This window comes from Poromitra crassiceps (genome assembly GCF_964638095.1).
Source record: "Poromitra crassiceps genome assembly, chromosome: 21".
NCBI lineage: Eukaryota > Metazoa > Chordata > Actinopteri > Beryciformes > Melamphaidae > Poromitra > Poromitra crassiceps.
In genome coordinates, this window is record NC_139638.1 from 2,437,986 (window position 1) to 2,457,500 (window position 19,515).

The 19,515-nt window shown below is 42.1% G+C and overlaps 2 protein-coding genes across 2 annotated transcripts; one reads left to right on the forward strand and one right to left on the reverse strand.

Moving 5' to 3' along the window:
* Positions 1 to 831: 831 nt before the first annotated feature.
* Positions 832 to 3,247, reverse strand: LOC310795517 (microtubule nucleation factor SSNA1-like). The gene is made up of 3 exons (XM_083657581.1): positions 2,966 to 3,247; positions 2,029 to 2,228; positions 832 to 1,381 (listed from the first exon to the last, which is right to left on the reverse strand). Exons 1-3 carry the CDS (start codon positions 3,015 to 3,017, stop codon positions 1,292 to 1,294), a joined length of 342 nt encoding a protein of 113 aa, XP_083513707.1. The 5' UTR covers positions 3,018 to 3,247; the 3' UTR covers positions 832 to 1,291.
* A 5,105-nt stretch (positions 3,248 to 8,352) lies between these two features.
* gfi1b (growth factor independent 1B transcription repressor) lies at positions 8,353 to 13,282 on the forward strand. Its single transcript, XM_083657579.1, has 7 exons — positions 8,353 to 8,456; positions 8,947 to 9,053; positions 10,037 to 10,216; positions 10,316 to 10,542; positions 10,967 to 11,104; positions 11,223 to 11,388; positions 12,861 to 13,282. Exons 2-7 carry the CDS (start codon positions 8,954 to 8,956, stop codon positions 13,037 to 13,039), a joined length of 990 nt encoding a protein of 329 aa, XP_083513705.1. The 5' UTR covers positions 8,353 to 8,456; positions 8,947 to 8,953; the 3' UTR covers positions 13,040 to 13,282.
* The last annotated feature ends 6,233 nt before the right edge of the window (positions 13,283 to 19,515 follow it).

Consider the following 19,515-nt stretch of genomic DNA (forward strand, 5'->3'; position numbering starts at 1 on the left):
TTACCTCCAAAATATTTCTGTGAATCTTTGCCAGAAGTGTGGACTTGAGTTACATCACTTGGATCCATCAGCTTGACGTGAGCCTGGGCTCAATAGTCACGTATCCACAGCAGGTCCAAGTGGGGCCGTTTGGAGCCAAATTCAACTTCAAATTGAAACCATATCCCAGGTTGTTTGTTTTGTTAAATAAAACAATCAAATATATATCAAACGCATAACAATCTAAGTTCTAGCAATTTTCCAGGACAACATAGATGCATGAAGAGAATACTTGCAACTTGACTTTGACTTGAATGACTTTAAAATGTTTCTAAAGGCTTGACAAAAGATCTTATTACATAGAGAGAGAGAAAGATGTGCTTACTGTAAAGTTATCGTCAATGATTTGGGCAAAAAAGTTATGTCACACTTGTAGAAATGAAAGCTCAATAAATAGAAGACTTGAATATGCGTGAATATTCTGTGCATTTGTCAATTTCCATTCAAGTACTTTGGTCGACATCTCTTACTGCTTTCGCCTGCTCTATTGGCATGCGCAGTGCACAATTGCCAACTTTGCATCACTGATCACATCACTGTCACTGATGTCACAATGCCTATGACATCAGTCCTATCATGTTTGGTCAATAATGATGTCACTGATGATGTCAAAAGACACTGTGACATCATCAGTGAATCACCAAAATCCTCTTGACGTCACGGATTTCATAGGCACTGATGTCATAAGCATTGTGACATCATCAGTGGGACAAAAATTTAAACAGACAGCAGACACATATTGCCCACTTGCTCACTTTTATAGGATTGATACCAAATGAGTGAAACCAGTGACTGAATGAGCAATATAAAAATGTATGGTGAATTAAAGGCATTGGAAATCTCCACAGGTGCTGCTTCCACCTAAACCTGTACTGTCCTACATTTCCTCACAATTTACACATCAAAAAAGACTGCATTAAAGCACATTGGTCCAGGAGACCATGTGTTAAACCAGCAGAACTATGCAGTGCTGCAACCTAGTAGATGGTATTGTAGTCTATACTACTTTCATCTTTCATTCTGCCTATATTGTCATCCAAACAAAAGAGTCAACTCAACCTTTATTAGAAGAATACAAAATAAGAACTACAAAACAGTAAAACAAAACAATCAAATATATATCAAACCCAATCAAATGTGTACCTCAAATAGCCCAGAGTCAAATACGCTATTACTGTGTAGGAGGTGCAGAGAGCCAATGGTGGTGTGGTTGTTGGTCAAAGGGAAAGTTCAGAACAGTGTTTCATCAGTATTAGAGGTCCTTCCCTCTGGGCTGTGTGGCTTTAAGGCTCCCTGCCTCCTTCTTCAGGACGCTCAAAAGTGTTTGTGAACTCTCCAGAATCTATGAGAGGAAAGACAGAGAGATCAGACACGTTACTAAGCCCTGAAGGGAAAGACAGAGAGATCAGACACGTTACTAAGCCCTGAAGGGAAATATACACAGGAAAACAAATCTATCTCAATACAGCCGTAAGCGGCAACTGGCACGGTCCAAGCACCTGGTGACGTCTGGGGTAAATGTGTGATGTGGACACAAAATGACATACAGATTACATCAGAGAGTAGATAATTGCACAAGTCTATTCAATTTGGTGGAGATTTCACAAGTTATAGCAATTTTCCTGAAATAGACCCCGCCCACAACATTTGACAAAGGTTTGGAAGCCAATTATAGCTGAACAGTATGGAATCGCATAAATCTTTTGAAAACTTTCAATCATAAACAAGCAAGCCAATGCCATTGTAGAAAGGTTTTGGGTTAATAAGATGAACATCATTCTGTAAAAAGTCAGTGTTGTTGTTATTGTTTCTTATGAAATAGTTTTCAGCCTTCAGGCCTCCTCTCAAAGGAAAGAAGATGAAAAATGGAAACTCATTCGAACCGTTCACCACTCACACATGTGCATGTGCAGCCTGTGATGGCATGGGGCTCACGTGAATATTATAAACCCCATTAATAGCACCCGAGACTGTCTTGAAGATGCAAACCTTCATGTAGGCACCCTCTGTCTCAGCGAGGGTGCGGTCGAGGGCTTGGCGAGCGGCCAGTCTCTTGACGAGGGACTCGTTGACACGGCTCAGCTTCTCTGTGAGGACACGGATGTCGTGCTGTAGACGAACCTTCTCCTCTTCCTCCTGATGAATCTGACGGTTCAGCTCGTCCTTCTTTGAGGACATCTCCTCCATGCCTGACAGAGAGGGCACTGCTGTTAGACTGCTGCTTCACAGGCTAGTCATATTGCCATTTGTTTTGCTGATAACAAACACAAACCTTTCCAACCACAGCACCACTTTTGGTAGGCTTTTTAGTGTACCCCTATAACTGAGAAAGGGAAAGGGAATGACAGGGACAGTCTCCCTGAACTAAACCCCCTGTGATCACATGGTGAGAATAACTGCCTCAGAATGAGAGCTTTATCGGGGGGCAGCTGGCCACACAGAACTATGTCATATATTATATATAAACCTATGCCACACAATCTAGGTAGCTAGAGTCTGCGTAAAACTTATATATATATATATATATATATATATATATATATATATATATATATATATATATATATAATAATTTGGGTTGTTTATTTGCCAAGACAGTTATTTCAGAGGACAACATGTAGAGTTCCTCCAAAGTGACAACGACCAGCCTCTCTGTCGCAGCTCTACTAGTGCTGTCTGAATAGGACTAACGTTAAATACTGCTCGTAGGGAGCACAGTCTGCATAAATATCTGCAGGTTGACCTGACAGGTCAAAGGCTGAGATAGTAAATCACATAGAGTACAGCAGATTTCTCTCTAGTACAATTCACTTTTTACATGGAGTTGACATGATGATTGCTACCTAACCTAACGTTAACACTTTTCAATGTCAATTTGTCAAATCACATTATAGCCAACGATCCCGACAGTAAACAGATCACTTACACTTGACAAGTTCATTGTTGTAGGTCTGAAGTGCAGCACCTTGCTGGCTCATCTCGGCTCTGATTCTGACAGCTTTTCACACTCCGTAGCGTTATTCATTCACAACTTTCTCTTGCGCGGCTAGCTAGCTTAGCTATCTCGCTAACGACGCTTCAAATGCCGAGTGTACTCGAGTCCACAGGTGGGCATATAAATCGATCTTCCCTCAATAAAGTGCTTCGAAGTCTCCCTACATAGCAAGTTTTGGACAACGTTTAACTGAAGCTCTGACTGAGGCTGAGCGGTGCTAATCAAAGATGATGGGATTTCAAGCAAGACGGCCCAACTTCAAGTCACTTCCTGTCTTTTTGTCACGTGGGTGTTGCCCATGGTTTCCCCCCAATGGGGTTTCCCGTTTTCCACGGACACGGCCACTGGCAGGTCTTATCGGAGTCACGTGACAATTTAGGAGACTTGCTGCTACCACTTGTTAGAATTGGCGGAGCCTGCGGTGACCCATCTATAACTACTTGGCACTTCCGCCAAACTCATAGCAGTCATTCCTCTTCACTGGTGCCATACCGCCACCTACTGTACCGGATATATAGAAGGAAGCAAGTTCCAAATTTGAATTCCTCATAATAATAAATTGTTTGATTTGACACCAAGATAATCCATATCAGATTCGTCACAACTTTATTGCAGTTACACTTCCCCATAGGCTGTCAGTCTGTGCCCCCCAAAAATGATCAATTATTTTTTTCTATTGATGATGCTCCCATATCAAATTGTTTTAGCCTTTGGCTAATTGTACCAAATGATATGCTTTTATCGCAAAATGCACAATTGTTATGTTTTTACAAACATCACATTCATCTGATTGAATATGCAGTTTGCAATTAAATAATGAAAAATGAAAAGTGTGTATTTTAAAATTAAAAATAAAGTTTTAATTTGATAATTTATAATAATAAATAATAAATATAATAATTTATTTTATAATTTATAATTTTTTATTTTATTTATTTTTTATTTTAATGTAGCCTATAGGCCTAGGCTAGGTTTATGTTTAAATGTTTATATTGTACATGTCAGCCTTTTGATTTGATGCATTTACAAGTTATTCAATACAAAAATAAAATAAAAGTTGGCAACCAGTGGTGTGGTAAGTCTGCTCCTAGTCTGCTCCTGATCAGATTTTTCAAGATAACAGTTTTAGATTTAGCAAGCTTGTTACACTCAGGCTCACACTGCCACCTACAGGTTATATTATGTGAATGAATACTGCAAGCTGTAATTGAAAGCTTCCCGAATAACAACAGGACGAGGAGGGTAACACAAGTAAACAGTTGTACCTCTTTGAATTGAAGCAGACAGTTTACTCACCTATTCAGATCAACTGTATCAATCAACGAGGGGAAACAAAGTGGGTAAACTACTCACTTTAAGTAGTTTACCCACCTCTGTATTTACCACTAGACCCCCTGCCAGAGCTAAAATCACCAAAACCAAATAGCTATTATTTACAACCTGTGCACCATTCTCCAAACCCTAAAAGGAAAATACTCAAGTTACACAAACTGACAAATAAAGCTGCTGTGGTGAACAGCATGCATTTATATAAGCTACATTTGAGAGATCAGGCATGCATTCACTTTTATCTTCAAGGGGGAATAGCATACTGCATTAAATAGAATTGTTAACACAGTATATAATGGATTCAATTCCAGCTTTGGTCAAACCCACTAGGCCTTTTTCAAATTCCAATCAAGATCCTGCTTTACAAACATGCCAAAGCTGCAGGGAAATGTGTAGGCACAAGAGCTCTCGGCTAGATTTGTCCCATTCGATGTCGCCTAGGCCAGTGATCGTCAACCTTGTTCATATCAAGGACCCCTAATTTAGTCCACAGACCCTCCATTTGATGAGATGTCTCTCGGATGTTTGCTGATGGGATTTTGTCCAGAATCCCAACACAATCTTCAGAGAGATAACAGTGAAACAAATCAAAAGAGAATCAAAACAAAGCGAGTCAAAACAGTCTTTGTCTACATTCTCTCTCTGTGTGAACTTCGTGTAACTGAAATAATGAAGTTGAACAATTGATTAATTTGCTGGTGACCCGCTGGAACCCCCTCAAGGACCGCTGGTGGTCGCCAGTTCTCACGTTGAGAACCAGTGGCCCTATAGCCATAAAAAGCCATGTTGGTGTGAATCATATTTCACTCAAAAATAGCAGCTAAAGCTTCATTGAAGCGTTGGAACGAGCAGTAAGAGAATACATTGATAGTCTATTCTATTGTATGGGGGGTGGGGGTTCTAACTTTGGAGGAAAGTTAGTTCCTCTGTGAAACAAAGAGGAATCTTGGATAATGAGTAATTACCATTATAAGGAATGCATCCAGTAAATTATGTGGATTTCATTAATGATTGTTTCCTGACCTTTGTTCTGAATCTTGAATTCATGATGCATCTGAACAGTAGAACTGCCTCTGTTGCATTTAGTGTGGAGAAAAATAAGCAAACTAACTCATGATTCAGAGGAACTCTTGTGGTTTAGTGTCATCGTGATAGTGGAAACAAAAAAAAATCTTACTGTCATCAAGTTTTGAGTCAGCTGAGAGAAGATTATATGCATGAAGTGGAATTTAGATAAGAGGCTGACAAGATGGTGCATTGATTCAGATTTTTTTTTATCCCCCCCCCCAAGAGGAATAATAATTGGATCCTAAATACTTTTCACTACAGATTTCTAAACTCACATACAAAAAGAGTTTTTAATGTTTTCAAATTCCTGGATTTGTACACAAAGATTTTTAAGTAGGACAAAGTAGGACTTGCTAAATGTCACTGTCTGTAACTTAAAACATGGTTTCCATTTGAATGTTTACAACAAATGTAAAACATTTACATATTCAGAATCTTCAAAATGTCACATAGCTAACTCTAAAACCACTGAATCTAAATACCAATGAAACATCAACAGGTTTTTATTTTGAGTTGTCACTATTTCTGCATGATGTCAGCTGGGGCTTCACCCTTCTCCCATAAGTCAGCAATGTAAAGTTGGCCAAGTATAGCGACTTATTAGCATTGTTGTCCCGCCGAGGCCTACAGTACCACTGGACTGAAGCCTACAGTACCACTGGACCAGGGCAGCAGGAGAGGGCAATGACTGTGTGAATGCAGAGTTGCTGGAGTTGCAGCTGGCCTGTAACTGGTCCCTCGGTGGTTTGTGCTTTGTTCCAGGGTCCTGGTGCAGGCTTTTAACCGGTCTAATTCTCAAGTCAAGTTAGTCTGTAAGGGTCTGATTTTCACAGAGTTTGCAAGTTTTGCATGTTCCATCTACACATTGGGGAAAACAAGATTTGGAATCAGAGCATTAGATCTAAATAGAGAACAATTGTTGTGAATGTTTAAAATGAAGAAAACAAAAACACTCACATGATTGGTTGAGAATGACATGTATGATGCCAGCCAGCAGGAGAAGACACAGCAGGCCCAGGCACACGGCAGCAGCTCTGGATGGACTGAACCACTCTAAACACACTAAATCACACATTCACCTCACACTGTCAGCTTCATGGACCATACATCTTACATCAGAATGTTGTGTGTCTCTGTTTGTGTGTGTGTGTGTGTGTGTGTGTGTGTGTGTGTGTGTGTGTGTGTGTGTGTGTGTGTGTGTGTGTGTGTGTGTGTGTGTGTGTGTGTTCTTACTTAAAATTTGAGGTCTAATCCACTTACTTAAGCATTTAGGTCCAATCCAATTGCTGTGCCTGAGAGTTCCAACATCAGCGTAGGTGTCATCGTCCACGTCCCTTACCCTCACTGTAGATGAATACTGTCTTATAATCTCTGCATTGACATAGATTTCCTCTGACATCTTCAAACCGTCTGTTACCTCACTGACGAAAATCCATCTGATTGCCTCGCTGCATCCTTCCTGCATCGCTTCCTCCTTACACTTACACAAGTCTGTCTGGCTGCTGCACTGCGTGTTGAATTATCGACTACAGATCTGTGGCTTTCATCATGACATCATCATGGCATCATCATGGCATGATGAGCTGTAGGCGTGAAACTTGAGTCTTCACCTTCCGGGTTGAGAAATAGATCCTCATTACTAATCCCACTTTCACACCAACGACCATGGTCGGGCCAGGGTGACTTGACTCATGTTCAACAACCCTTCTTCTGTCAATTTTGTCAGGCTGGGAGGGACAACATGCTATATCATTCAACATGAACTGATCGGCCCAGCACTGCAACGTCAAACTACCATAAAGCCAAACTATGGTGAAGTCATTGAGCCACGGCGCGTGGACTAGCCACTGCTTTGTGGTGGTTTGCAACCACAGCACCACCGTCTTGCCTATCATTGGTTTGGTGTGATGAGTTTAATTAAGAGGAAGATGAGAAGAAGTAACAAAAGAAATTAGATCGTTTGATAAATGAGTTGTGACACTTTGGGGCCTATTCTCCTTCCTCTATCTGCTTCTCCTCGTCCTCGGGATATTATGAGCACACTGCCCCTGCAGTTTACACAAGCGGTCACCAGATGTCGCACATGTAGCTATCTTTTCTGAGATGTGACCCAACTGCAGTCCTTTGCCTGGATTTTCGTTGACTGGATTTGACAAGTTGAGAAACTTCATCTTGCATAAAGATTATGCTCAAATTTAAAGGTATCAATTTAGTCATAGCGTCACTCTCTGTAGGCATATTTTTCATCTCCAGTAGGAAGCAGGGCTGCAGTAATATCCTGTCAAGAAATCTGTCGTGAACTAATGAATATTAACAGCTGCTTCAAACAGTGAGTCAACACGGTTAATCTTCCAGACTGGTTCTGTGTGTGTATCTATGGAGGTGCTGCAGTTCTTATTTTCTTTTGGTTATTTAAATCTTGCACACAGCACAATCGTTCACCTTACTTGGACAATTGTAAATCCTGTAAATCAAACATTGTAATTTTTGGGATTTGTTTTTATGCTCCTTTAAACTCTCATTATTTAATTTTTAATTTTTAAATGAATTGTCCACGGGTTATTGAATGCCAAGAGTAAAAAATAAATAAAAATAAAATAAATATCTAAATGGTTATTTCCTCACATTGCAGACCATTATAGGCTACTGAGTAGCCTGTATAGGCTAATTATGCGCTGTAGCATATGTGTTAATTCATCTAATTATGCAACCTTTATTAATTTCCTCTTCCTCCTCCTCCGAGGAGTAGAGTCACTCTCTGTAACTGTTCCAGGGCCAGCGAAGGCCTTGTGTTTTTCTACGCAAATTTCCACCTGCTAGTTGGCCTTCTCATTGGTTGCAACCACAGTCAGATTCTAACGAGAAGTTTATCTGATTGAAAATCTGGGAGGGGAGAAAAAGAAAGAGCAACAAGTGCGATGGTTTACAGTGGTTTGGTTTTCTGACTTTCGGGAAAGGATTTTAAGACGCATTTTCCTCCTATAACGGCAGACAGGAATTACGACTGCAATTTGTCAAATTAACGGTAAGTAGGCCTAAATGTCTAGGCATGCATGTTGGCTCGGCTTTCGTTTCTGATGATAAAGTCCTAACTCGGACGAAACGTGTGATAGCGAGTGTTGGAGAAATTAGCCTAAAGCATGCTATTTAAATTGCTGAAATGTAAAACGTGTTAATTTTGATTATGGAGCCACATGAAGAATTCAACCTGTACAAGGTGCTCCAATAAATTAAATTATGTAGCCTAGTTAAACTGTTTAGGAATCCTAATTTAGCCGACTGATGTAGGCCTATTAAAAGAGGCATATAAGATATAACCTACTGTAACTGGCTAAATTGAAGAGTTGGGAACTTTGACTTTGGCTTTGAGTTTTTTCCCCAGTAGGTAGGCTATAAGAGTTTCAATTAGTTGTCAAATTATCTTCAACAGAATTAGTTTGTTGACAGAAACATAATTAATCACTTTTGACCATTACCATATTACATGCCTAACTAAGATTTCCTTTTTTTAATAGCATTATCATGCCACGGTCTTTTTTGGTGAAAAACAAACGGTGCACATCTTACAATGTGCATCGATCATATGATGATGAACCAAAGGCCCCGACACATAACATTACAGGTAAGACAAAAAAAGACAGGCTAGAATAGATCATCTAAACATCTTGTATCAGTGGGTTCTGTCTGTCTGTTTAAATGTTTTGTCCCACTGATGATGTCACAATTTCAATCAATAATGATGTCAATAATAATGATGTCCCTGACATCATCAATGATGTCAGTGACATCATTATTGACCAAAATCATCTTATGCCATCACTGATGTCATAGGCATTGTGACATCAGTAGCTTATCACATCGGTGATGATGTCGCAATGCCTATGACATCAGTGATGGCATAAGATGATTTTGGTCAATAATGATGTCACTGATGTCAGTGACATCATTATTGACCAAAATCATCTTATGCCATCACAGTTCATAGGCATTGCGACATCATCACCGATGTCATAAGGTACTGATGATGTCATAGGCATTTTGACATCATCAGTGACAGTGATGTCATCAGTGATGCGAAGTTGTGTGCGATTGTGCACTGCGCATGCCAATAGTGCAGGTGAGGCCATGCAGCAGCCGAGCTGTGGGCGAGGCCATGCAGCGGCTGAGCTGTGTGCGGCGAGCCCGTGCAGCGGGGCGAGCCTAGCTTTCGGTCCCAAAGGGGCCAATACCCTATAGTTTAAGTAAAAGTCATCCATAGCCTACACTTTTAGTGCATTGTATAGCCTAATAACAACAGCCTGTAATATTTAATCACATTGTATGTATGTAGATTGATGTAGAAATATAAATATAATATATATAGGCATATGCTTTAGGGTAAATTACATGTTCCATTAATTCAAAAGCATGCTAAAAAACAAAGGTGTCTCAGTCCAGTAGTTTAAGGTTTGTTCCTGCTGAGGCAACTGTTATTGAGAAAAAAAAAATGTAGGCTATTCCAAGGGGAACTGGCAGGTCACACAAAACAATATTTGCATTCTAACAATATAGAGAGAAGCCATTTGTTTTGAATCAATCAAACTTGTGCTTGTTGTGACTTTGCAGAAGTCCCATCAGAATGTCAGAGCGTGGGCTCTCCAGAAAGCCCTCAGTCAGCAGATCAGCTGTCCCACCCCGACCGCTTCTCTTTTGACAAGGAGGAGGAGGACCTCGAATGCCCTGTACCCGTTCACCTGGAGCCCCCCCGCCCCCCCATGGCTCCAACACAGCCATACTACCTATCTGGTGAGCAGCCGATACACCTGCTATACCTACTGGCTTCAACCTTTTCCACAGGTAAAATATCTAAAAATGCCTATCTTATGTTGGTGTGTGTGCTGACAGAACCCCACATGGCAGAGTTCCCTCCTTACTACAAGCCTACGTACGCGTGGGATCCAGTGCCTTCCTCCTACGAGCTCCGTCAGATGAGTTTCAGCCCGACGGTCCTGCAGCACGCCAGCAGCCTGTACGGGGCTCACATGGCTCACGGGCCCACCCAACAGCCCCTGGACTGCAGCACACACTATTCCCCCACCTCCAACACCTACCACTGCATCACCTGTGACAAGGTACGCTGACACCAACTCGGGTTTGGACAGACGAGGCTGGAGAAGTGATACTACTGTAAATGCTGTAGTTCCTCGAGGCTGGCTCCAAAAGCGAGTCAATCCCCATCGACCCCCATTTTAAAATGCTCACCCCCCCCCCCCCCCCCCCCTCTATCTCTTCTTCTCTCTCTCTCTCTATCCCCTAATCTTGTCTATTTCTTTTGTAAACTGTCATATTAAAGGCAAAAAAGCCCCCCCCCCAAAAAACAACAACAACAACAACACCACAGGGTCAATAAATAAACAAATAAACAAACAAACAAACAAACAAACAAACAAAATAAATAAATAAATAAATAAATAAATAAATAAATAAATAAATAAATAAATAAATAAATAAGTGGACTCCACTGATTGACTTGGATGTGATTGTGTTGTGTTGCAGGTGTTCTCCACGCCTCACGGGCTGGAGGTGCACGTCAGGCGGTCCCACAGCGGAACAAGACCCTTCGGCTGCAGCATCTGTCGCAAAACCTTCGGCCACGCCGTCAGTCTGGAGCAACACATGAACGTCCACTCCCAGGTAGCCTACGCCAGCCAATAACAACTGAACACAGCTAGCTTCTGTCTCACATCTTACCGTTAAGCTGAATGTGTGTGTGTGAGTGAGTAATGCCACTGGTGCACTTGCCTTTGACCAGGAAAAAAGTTTCGAGTGCAAGATGTGTGGGAAAACGTTCAAGCGCTCTTCCACTCTCTCCACCCACCTGCTCATCCACTCGGACACGAGGCCGTACCCCTGCCAGTACTGCGGCAAGAGGTTCCACCAGAAATCTGACATGAAGAAACACACATACATTCACACCGGTAAGTCACGGTACAAATCCGGTGTATTCCGATTTCAGACCGGGACGCCATATTGTAAGTGTGCAGCAGCAGCCACAGCTCTATCAGTAACCAACTAACATAAAGAATACAGTACAAGCAGACATGGGACCGCGTCATTTTGGTCCAAGTCTCAAGCAAGTCCCAAGTCGTTTTTTCTTGTGCAAGTCAAGTCAGGTGAAGTCAAATCACAGGTTATGTCAAGTCAAGGCAATTCGAGTCCTTAATGCAAGTCAAGTCCAAAGTCAAGTCACCCCCAGGTGTTAGTACCTGTCTAATAATGATATTATTGGCCAATTTATAGCGAGTAAAAAAACAGTTGGCTAGTGAGAAGCATGACTGTTGCCATAGCAAGGAGCTTGACTGAGTCAGACAATGTAATTCGCAGTTTGTGCTCACTGCTCACATACCAGATAATAACGTTACACACACACTTGACAGCGTTGATTTAATATTAACTGATGAACACAATTCAGTCGAGTCAACAAGTCTCAAGTTAACTCAGGAGTATTTAACTTCCAAGTCAAAGTCAAGTCTCAAGTCATTTATTCTTCAAGTCAAGTTGCAAGTCATCCAAACAGTGAGTCGACTCAAGTCCAAGTCACAATGACTCAAGTCCACATCTCTGAATACAGGACACGTAAAACTGTTGACTTCTGTTCAGCTTCTCTCACTGTACTCATCAGCTTTCCAGGTGCACCGAATAGGGAGAATATAACTGCTGATAAATCAGAAGAAGATACTTAAACAAATGTCCGGTGGATTTGCATATCTGGTTTTCCTGCCTTGCGGAGTCCTCTGTGAGAGGAACTCTATGCAGGCAGCATTTGTTGCAATGTGTTGAATGTTTGACAAATCTGAACAATGGCTTGATTCTTTGCCCCTGGACATTAATACTAACTTTATCTTTATGGTACAGGCGCTCTGCACTATTTCTGGTACAGGTGACGCTTTGTAAGGTTTTACAGAAGAGGAGGAACCATTTGAAACAGATCCTAGATTTCATGTACATGTAACATGGGCGTCTGGCTCATGTAGAGGTAAAAGCAGTTGTACTTTCCGCCTTGGTCAGACGTTCCTACAAACATGATTGGCCATGTCTGCGGGTGGGACGCAGTTGGGGCATGAGTCCTGGTCACTGCACTAGCGCCTCCTCTGGTCGGTCGGGGGGGGAATAGTGTGATCCTCCCATGGCCTATGTTCTGCCGTTGAAACTCCTCGCTCTCAGTAGAAAAGAAGTGGCGACTGCACATGTATCGGAGGAAGCATGTGCTAATCTAGGCTAGTCGGCAGAGGGGGTGGAGCAACGACTGGGACAGCAGGTGGAATTGGCCAAGTACAATTGGGGAGAAATAGGAGAAAAATACGGGGGAGGGGGGGGATGAAAGATTTGATGTAACACGTGGATTCTTCATCGGAGCGTTTCTTTTTCTTTCTTTCTGTGTTTTATGTAGGTGAAAAGCCCCACAAGTGCCAGGTGTGTGGTAAAGCCTTCAGCCAAAGCTCCAACCTCATTACCCACAGTAGGAAACATACAGGTTTCAAACCCTTTGGCTGTGAGATTTGTGACAAGGGCTTCCAACGCAAGGTGGATCTCCGCCGGCACCACGAGAGTCTGCATGGCTTGAAGTGAGGAAGGATGGACACCTACAAGACAAGGTGGTGATGATGAGGAGAGCCAGCACTTTGCTAAAGCCATAGCCTACGTTGCTATTGATATTAGCGGTATGATGTCTTTTGGATGGCCATTATATATAAAGCACAAAGGTACAGCAAACTGTGACATCACATTTCAAGAGATGGCAATCTAACTCCAGCGAAAAGCTAATGTATAAAGAAGCAATTCATGTTTGGTTTTGATGGTTCAAATGTAGTTACTTCAACCAGTCTATTAATTTAATGTTTCATATTAAGATATGTGTTTACATGTGAATGAGTTGGAGATGTATTGCCATCATGTGGATGTATTTATCCTATATAACAACAGGGGGGGGGGGCTTGATGCAAGAAAATGCATCACTTGTTTCGTATTATACAAAGGAAAATGCATAATTTGTTTCGTTTCGTGATGGCAATCTAACTCCAGCGAAAAGCGAATGTGTATAAAGTAGCAATTAATGTTTAGTCTTGATGGTTCAAATGTGCTTCAACCAGTATATTAATTGAATGTGTCATATTAAGAGATGTGCTTACATTTGGATGAGTGGGAGATGTGTTTCCATCATGCGGGTGTATGTATCCTATAACAACGAAAATGCATCACTTGTTTTGTATAATTTATTTAAAATATGATGTGGTTGAACAATGTAAAATAACTTGGCTGGAGTATGTGTGAATTGATCAATGCTTATTAAATAAAGGGAGAAAACAGAAAAAAAATCTGTTATTATTCTGCTGATCCCTAGGGTCCACTTCACCCCTCCCTACCAGACACACACAAAAAAAAATATATATATATATTTTAGGGGGGGGTGGATAAAGGGTGAGGTAGCAGGTCAACAGTATATGTCACATAGAAGTGGTACACATCATCTGAAAGCTGAGAACCTGAAGAGTAATTTGAGATGCAGCTCAGCACTGTGTGTCAAGTTTGTCTCATCATAAATGCAATATATGTTGTGTTTTGATTGTTGAAGATTTAGAGTGTATAAGGGCCTTTATACACCACATGAAAAAACAACCATTCCCATGTCCAATTATTAAGTTGTTGCAGCAGTTTTGAGTTGATACAATTTGTTACACAGTTTTGGTGTAACAATATTTTTTATTTAAAACTTTTCAGAACAATACACAGACAAGACAAACGAACACGCTCAGACACAGGAAAAGAAAAGAAAAACATATATTATTGACATTCAATATTACGTGAGTACCAGCCGTATAAGGTGCTTATGTGCTTGTGAGAGATTTTGTTCCTGGGATCCTACACAAGGGGTCCATGAGAAACCAGCCAGGCGAGTCACCCGTCACCCCTAACCTCATCAACGTCTCTCCATCCGTATAACAGAGGTCAAGTCCGTCAACCACAGTTGGAAAGAAGGTGAAAAGGACGACTTCCATTCCTTCAGAATATGTTTTTTGACAACAGTTGTCCCCTGTGTTAGAGACTGTTGCACAGCTGTTGGGAAGTTCAGAGAGGACTCAGAGCAGCCGAAGATGGGGAGTTCTGCCTCCGACTGGAGGGTTATTGTGTAGGCCTTAGAGTACCAATCAAATATTTTGGCCCAGAATCCTGTTAGTGAAGGGCAGAACCAGTAGGCATGAGATAATGTGCCCTCTGACACTTGACACCTGTCACACAGTTGTGAGACAGAAGGGAAGAACTTGTGTGACGTATGCTTGGAATAGTGAAGACGGTGAGCAACTTTAAATTGGATCAGCTGATGTCTGCTCTTAACTGAGCAGAGTTGTACCACAGACAGACTCCTTTCCCAAATAATGTCAGATAAATCAATACCAAGTTCCCCCTGCCACGCTTCTCTAATCCTCTCAGTAGAGGCCGTGATGCAGTTAGATGCAACCATTTTTGACCACTCGAGAATTGATTAAAAAATACATTCAGTGACTTCACTGACACAGTGCAGCCATCGGTATCTAAACGAGTTTGTTTAGTGAGATGAGATGAGGCACACTGTAAACATGCTTTTCTCTGCGTTCCGTTCTTTCTGTGTGTTTTTCTGTGTCAGTTTCCCGTCAGAGCAGGATGTTGTGGAATAACTAACTGACTCTGTAGCCTCAGGTGAAAATCTCTTGTGGGACCAGAGATCCTGCATTCAAATATATACCTGGAACGCCATGCAAATAGCAGGCCAAAGAGCTATTCAATGCTGAAGCTAATCTCTAAACCAGGTGAATGGTGTGTCAAGGAAAGTTAGAGGGAGACATTCAGAGAGAGGCTTATTTTACAAATGATATAAATGGCAACTAGACACAAACTAGATATTTTAGTCCCTTTAATGTACTTATGTTATCATTACTGTAATAGCAAAGTCAGCTCTATAATCTCAGTAAAATCAGAATTGCACAAACTGCGTAAGCCCTCCTCCAAGTGTCAGGCAGATTGTGATGAATTTTGTCCACACACCCCTTGGATACATCCCGTTTAGCTGCTTGGCTGATAAAGCATAATTGCCTCCAATGGGATGCTGGGATTAACTAGAAGCAATAAGAGGTTGGGGACACAGTATTGATTACTTAGTCAAACTGCCACCACCACACCCAGCTATTCTGTTGGATTTACTTCAACAAACACATGGCAGCTCTCACGAAGACTCACCACCTTCCTCAAACACCAAACCTGTTAGGACATTAAGCTGCTCCAGGCAAATCACATCATCACTTGGCCCAGTGAAATCTGACGTGTGTTGTGTCTCGTCATCAGTTAAATCTGACGTATGCTGTGTCTTGTCAGTGAAATCTGACGTGTGTTGTGTCTTGTCATCAGTGAAATCTGACGTGTCCTGTGTCTTGTCATCAGTTAAATCTGACGTATGCTGTGTCTTGTCAGTGAAATCTGACATGTCCTGTGTCTTGTCAGTGAAATCTGACGTGTCCTGTGTCTTGTCAGTGAAATCTGACGTGTCCTGTGTCTTGTCATCAGTGAAATCTGACGTGTCCTGTGTCTTGTCAGTGAAATCTGACGTGTCCTGTGTCTTGTCATCAGTGAAATCTGACGTGTCCTGTGTCTTGTCATCAGTGAAATCTGACGTGTGCTGTGTCTTGTCATCAGTGAAATCTGACGTGTCCTGTGTCTTGTCATCAGTGAAATCTGACGTATGCTGTGTCTTGTCATCAGTTAAATCTGACGTATGTTGTTTTTCGTGATCAGTGTTGCAGACATGATCTTGTAAGGCACCTGGTGTAACGTCACAGTAACAACGGGTCAACGGCAAGACCTTTTGTCAGGTGGATCCTGATTGGTGGGGTTCTTTCGGCTCCTGAATATGAAAACACAAAGGAAAGGATGATTTGGAAAAGTCCATTCACTTATTTTCATTAAAAACAATTTGCCAATTGTACTTGGCCAATTCCCCCGGCTGTCACCGTCATTGCTCCACCCCCTCTGCCAATCTGGGGAGTTGTCGACTAGCATGCTTCCTCCAATACATGTACAATCACCAGCTGCGACATTTGACCTGACAGCGAGGATGTAGTGCATGGGATGGTCACGCTATTCCCCCCAGTTCCCCTCCCCCCGATCAAGCGCACCGACTGACCAGAGGAGGCACTAGTGCAGCGACCAGGACTCATACCTCACCAGCTTCCCACCCACAGACACGGCCAATTGTGTCTGTACGAACATGTGACCAAGGCGGAAGTACCTCTGCCGGGAATTGAACCCAGTGGTAGGCGCGTGCTCTTAACCTCGACACGACCCAAGGATTCTTTCGGCACCTGAATATGAAAACACAAAGGAAAGGATGGGAGCGATTGGGAAGAGTACATTCACTTCTTTTGTGCATAGAGCCGTCATTACTGCAGAAATCAGTGTCTGTAAAGGGAATAGAGGAGGCATAAGGCTTACTGTCTCGTTCAGTTGGTAAACAAATCTGAGGTCTCTATGCAAATTGTGTTGATATTACCTGGGCAACTAGGGTCCACTGTGATCCTCTGGAACAGTTAGACCTGCTGCATCCTGGTGTGAGGAGACAGAGCAAATCAAAATCCTGCACAGGTAAACCAATGGCAGAGAGAGGATCATCCATGGGCGGGACTAAACAAACAGGACATGGGTCCTGAAAGGGAGGGGTGGTGCTCTGACTCGCCCCGCGGGGAAATTAGGAAACCACACAACACACACACACACACACACACACACACACACACACACACACACACACACACACACACACACACACAGAAAGTCATTGTTTTGTCACGTATAGATAGGTGTTTGTGGAATGAAGACTGCAGAGGAAATGCTGTTTATGTTTATGTGGTTATCTACCTCTTCTTCATTTGCATATCCCTTTTGCCTGGGGTGTTGTGGTATTGTTATGAATAGGACATTTTGGTCATAATGGTAGGTTATGACCAAATGGTAGGGAACTGTTCAGCTGAGGACACGGTAAAGTTTGGCTACAGCCATATGCAGCCATCTTCAATTGGCGTCTGGCCAGCTGGCTGCCAGCCAAGATCCTTGGAAGATTAAACAAAGAGAAAGCAGAAAGATAAATTAAACTTAAATTAACATCACATAAAAAACAATTCAACCTCTTAATAAACAGTCTAGATATCAAAAAGCAATGTCCGTTATGGTGTAACGTTCAGTTGTTTAGAAGATTGCTGCCACTGTTGCCTCCATTAAAGGAAACAAACTCGGTTTTTGGTGCCATGTGTCAACAACAGGGACATACTGTATTTGAAATAGATGTAACAGTTTTGTTTATACATGTGTCAACAACAGGGACATTACTGTATTTGAATAGATGTAACCGTTTTGTTTACAGTGTGACAGGGACATTTTGAATAGATGTAACCATTGTTTAGAGTGTGACAGAAATCCGAGGGCCATCCTGCAAGCCGTTGCCTGACCAGCAGAGATGGGAAGTAACTAAGGACAAATACTTTGTTACTGTACTTAAGTAGGATTTTCGGGTATCTGTGCTTTACTGAGTATTTATTTTTTCTGACAACTTTTTACTTCTACTCCCTACATTTTAACACAAATAGCTGTACTTTCTACTCCTTACATTTAGTTTTAATGCACTGCAGACAAAAACGATGTAACATCTGTCTCTCTCGTCTCGCGCTTTCCCAGCTTCCATGCCTTATCTGCACCTTTTTTGTGGAAAAACAATATGATACAAATTATTCATCAAAGTGTAGTCTTTATACATAAAACATGTTTGGAGGGGATCTGCTAAGTTTAATAGTCTTTGAATCCTACTACTATAATTGGAGGCGTGTCTGTCTGTCTGTCTGGAGTTGCAAGATACGCCGTTGCTCCGATCACCTCCAAAATTGTTTGTCCGGTGTGGTTTTTAATGGAAATGTGTGTGTTAAAACAAACAGGGTGGTATGCACATCCAAAACAAGAGACAGAGTCTAAATAAGGCATGGCCGATGATGTCACAGACATGAGCTCATAAAGCACTTGATGTACAGTTCTAGATGGTGGCCAGGTCACTACCATAGTGATGTCACAAATCTGATGATGTCAGAGAAGATGTCGTCAGTCATGTCAGTCGAGCAATTGTGATGTCATCAGTGAGAGATGTCAATCAAGCAATTGTGATGTCATCAGTGATGTCATCAGTCAATCATAATGTTATGATGTCACAATGTCATTAATGTTATGATGTCATAATGTCATTGATGTCATGTTATGATGTCATAATGTTATGATGTCATAATGTTCAACACAATTCAGTCCCTTCATAATGCCTTCCGTTTGAGACACAGCGTAGTACACATACATTGACTATGTGTGTACGATGTGTCTCAAATGGCTGATGGACATTCTAAACAGTGACATCATCAGTGATTTATGACACCACTGATTATTTTTACTGATGACACAATGTTCAACAGTTTTGTATAAAGAGCATTTTGGAGAAACCCAGGGCCAAAGACATTCTGTGTGTTACTGTGACAACCCTGAAGAAATGTTGGCTCGAGCAGAGCATGACAAATGGCAGCTCCACGATGCCGCTAAGGCAGACCTGGACAAACTGAGGACCCTGCTGCAAGAAGAGCGCTTCCGAAGGTGGATCAATAAGTGGGATTGGTGGTGGGGTAACACACTTCTCTACTCAACCATGTTCAACGGTCACCTGGATTGCATCCAGATCCTCCTGGAAGCCGGGGCCGACCCATACAGAACAAGCTACGCAGACACCCCGGTCAGCTGTGCTGCCAGGACGGGAAGGGTGGACAAACTGCAGGAACTCATCAGGTTCCATGCTGAGGTTCCATCCTGCTGTTGACATAGACAGCGTTCACACCTTCACAAACTCTCCTCTCTACATCAGCGCCGCCTCCCACCACCTGGACTGCTTCCGCCTGCTGCTCCAGCGCGCTGGCGTTCTGACCCGCCCTGGGGCGGCTGTAGCTCAGGAGGTAGAGCGGGTCGTCCACTAATCGCTTTGGATAAAAGAGGTCGGTGGT

What these genes read in the sequence shown, in the direction of transcription:
- LOC310795517 (XM_083657581.1), bottom strand. Translation starts at nt 3,017, where the DNA reads ATGAGCCAGCAAGGTGCTGCACTTCAGACCTACAACAATGAACTTGTC. An exon ending in CAACAATGAACTTGTCAAGT is followed by an intron (nt 2,229 to 2,965) that starts GTAAGTGATCTG and finishes CCTCTCTGTCAG; the next exon opens with GCATGGAGGAGATGTCCTCA. An exon ending in CAGAGGGTGCCTACATGAAG is followed by an intron (nt 1,382 to 2,028) that starts GTTTGCATCTTC and finishes TTCCTCTCATAG; the next exon opens with ATTCTGGAGAGTTCACAAAC.
- gfi1b (XM_083657579.1), top strand. Translation starts at nt 8,954, where the DNA reads ATGCCACGGTCTTTTTTGGTGAAAAACAAACGGTGCACATCTTACAAT. An exon ending in ACAGCCATACTACCTATCTG is followed by an intron (nt 10,217 to 10,315) that starts GTGAGCAGCCGA and finishes GTGTGCTGACAG; the next exon opens with AACCCCACATGGCAGAGTTC. An exon ending in ACATGAACGTCCACTCCCAG is followed by an intron (nt 11,105 to 11,222) that starts GTAGCCTACGCC and finishes GCCTTTGACCAG; the next exon opens with GAAAAAAGTTTCGAGTGCAA.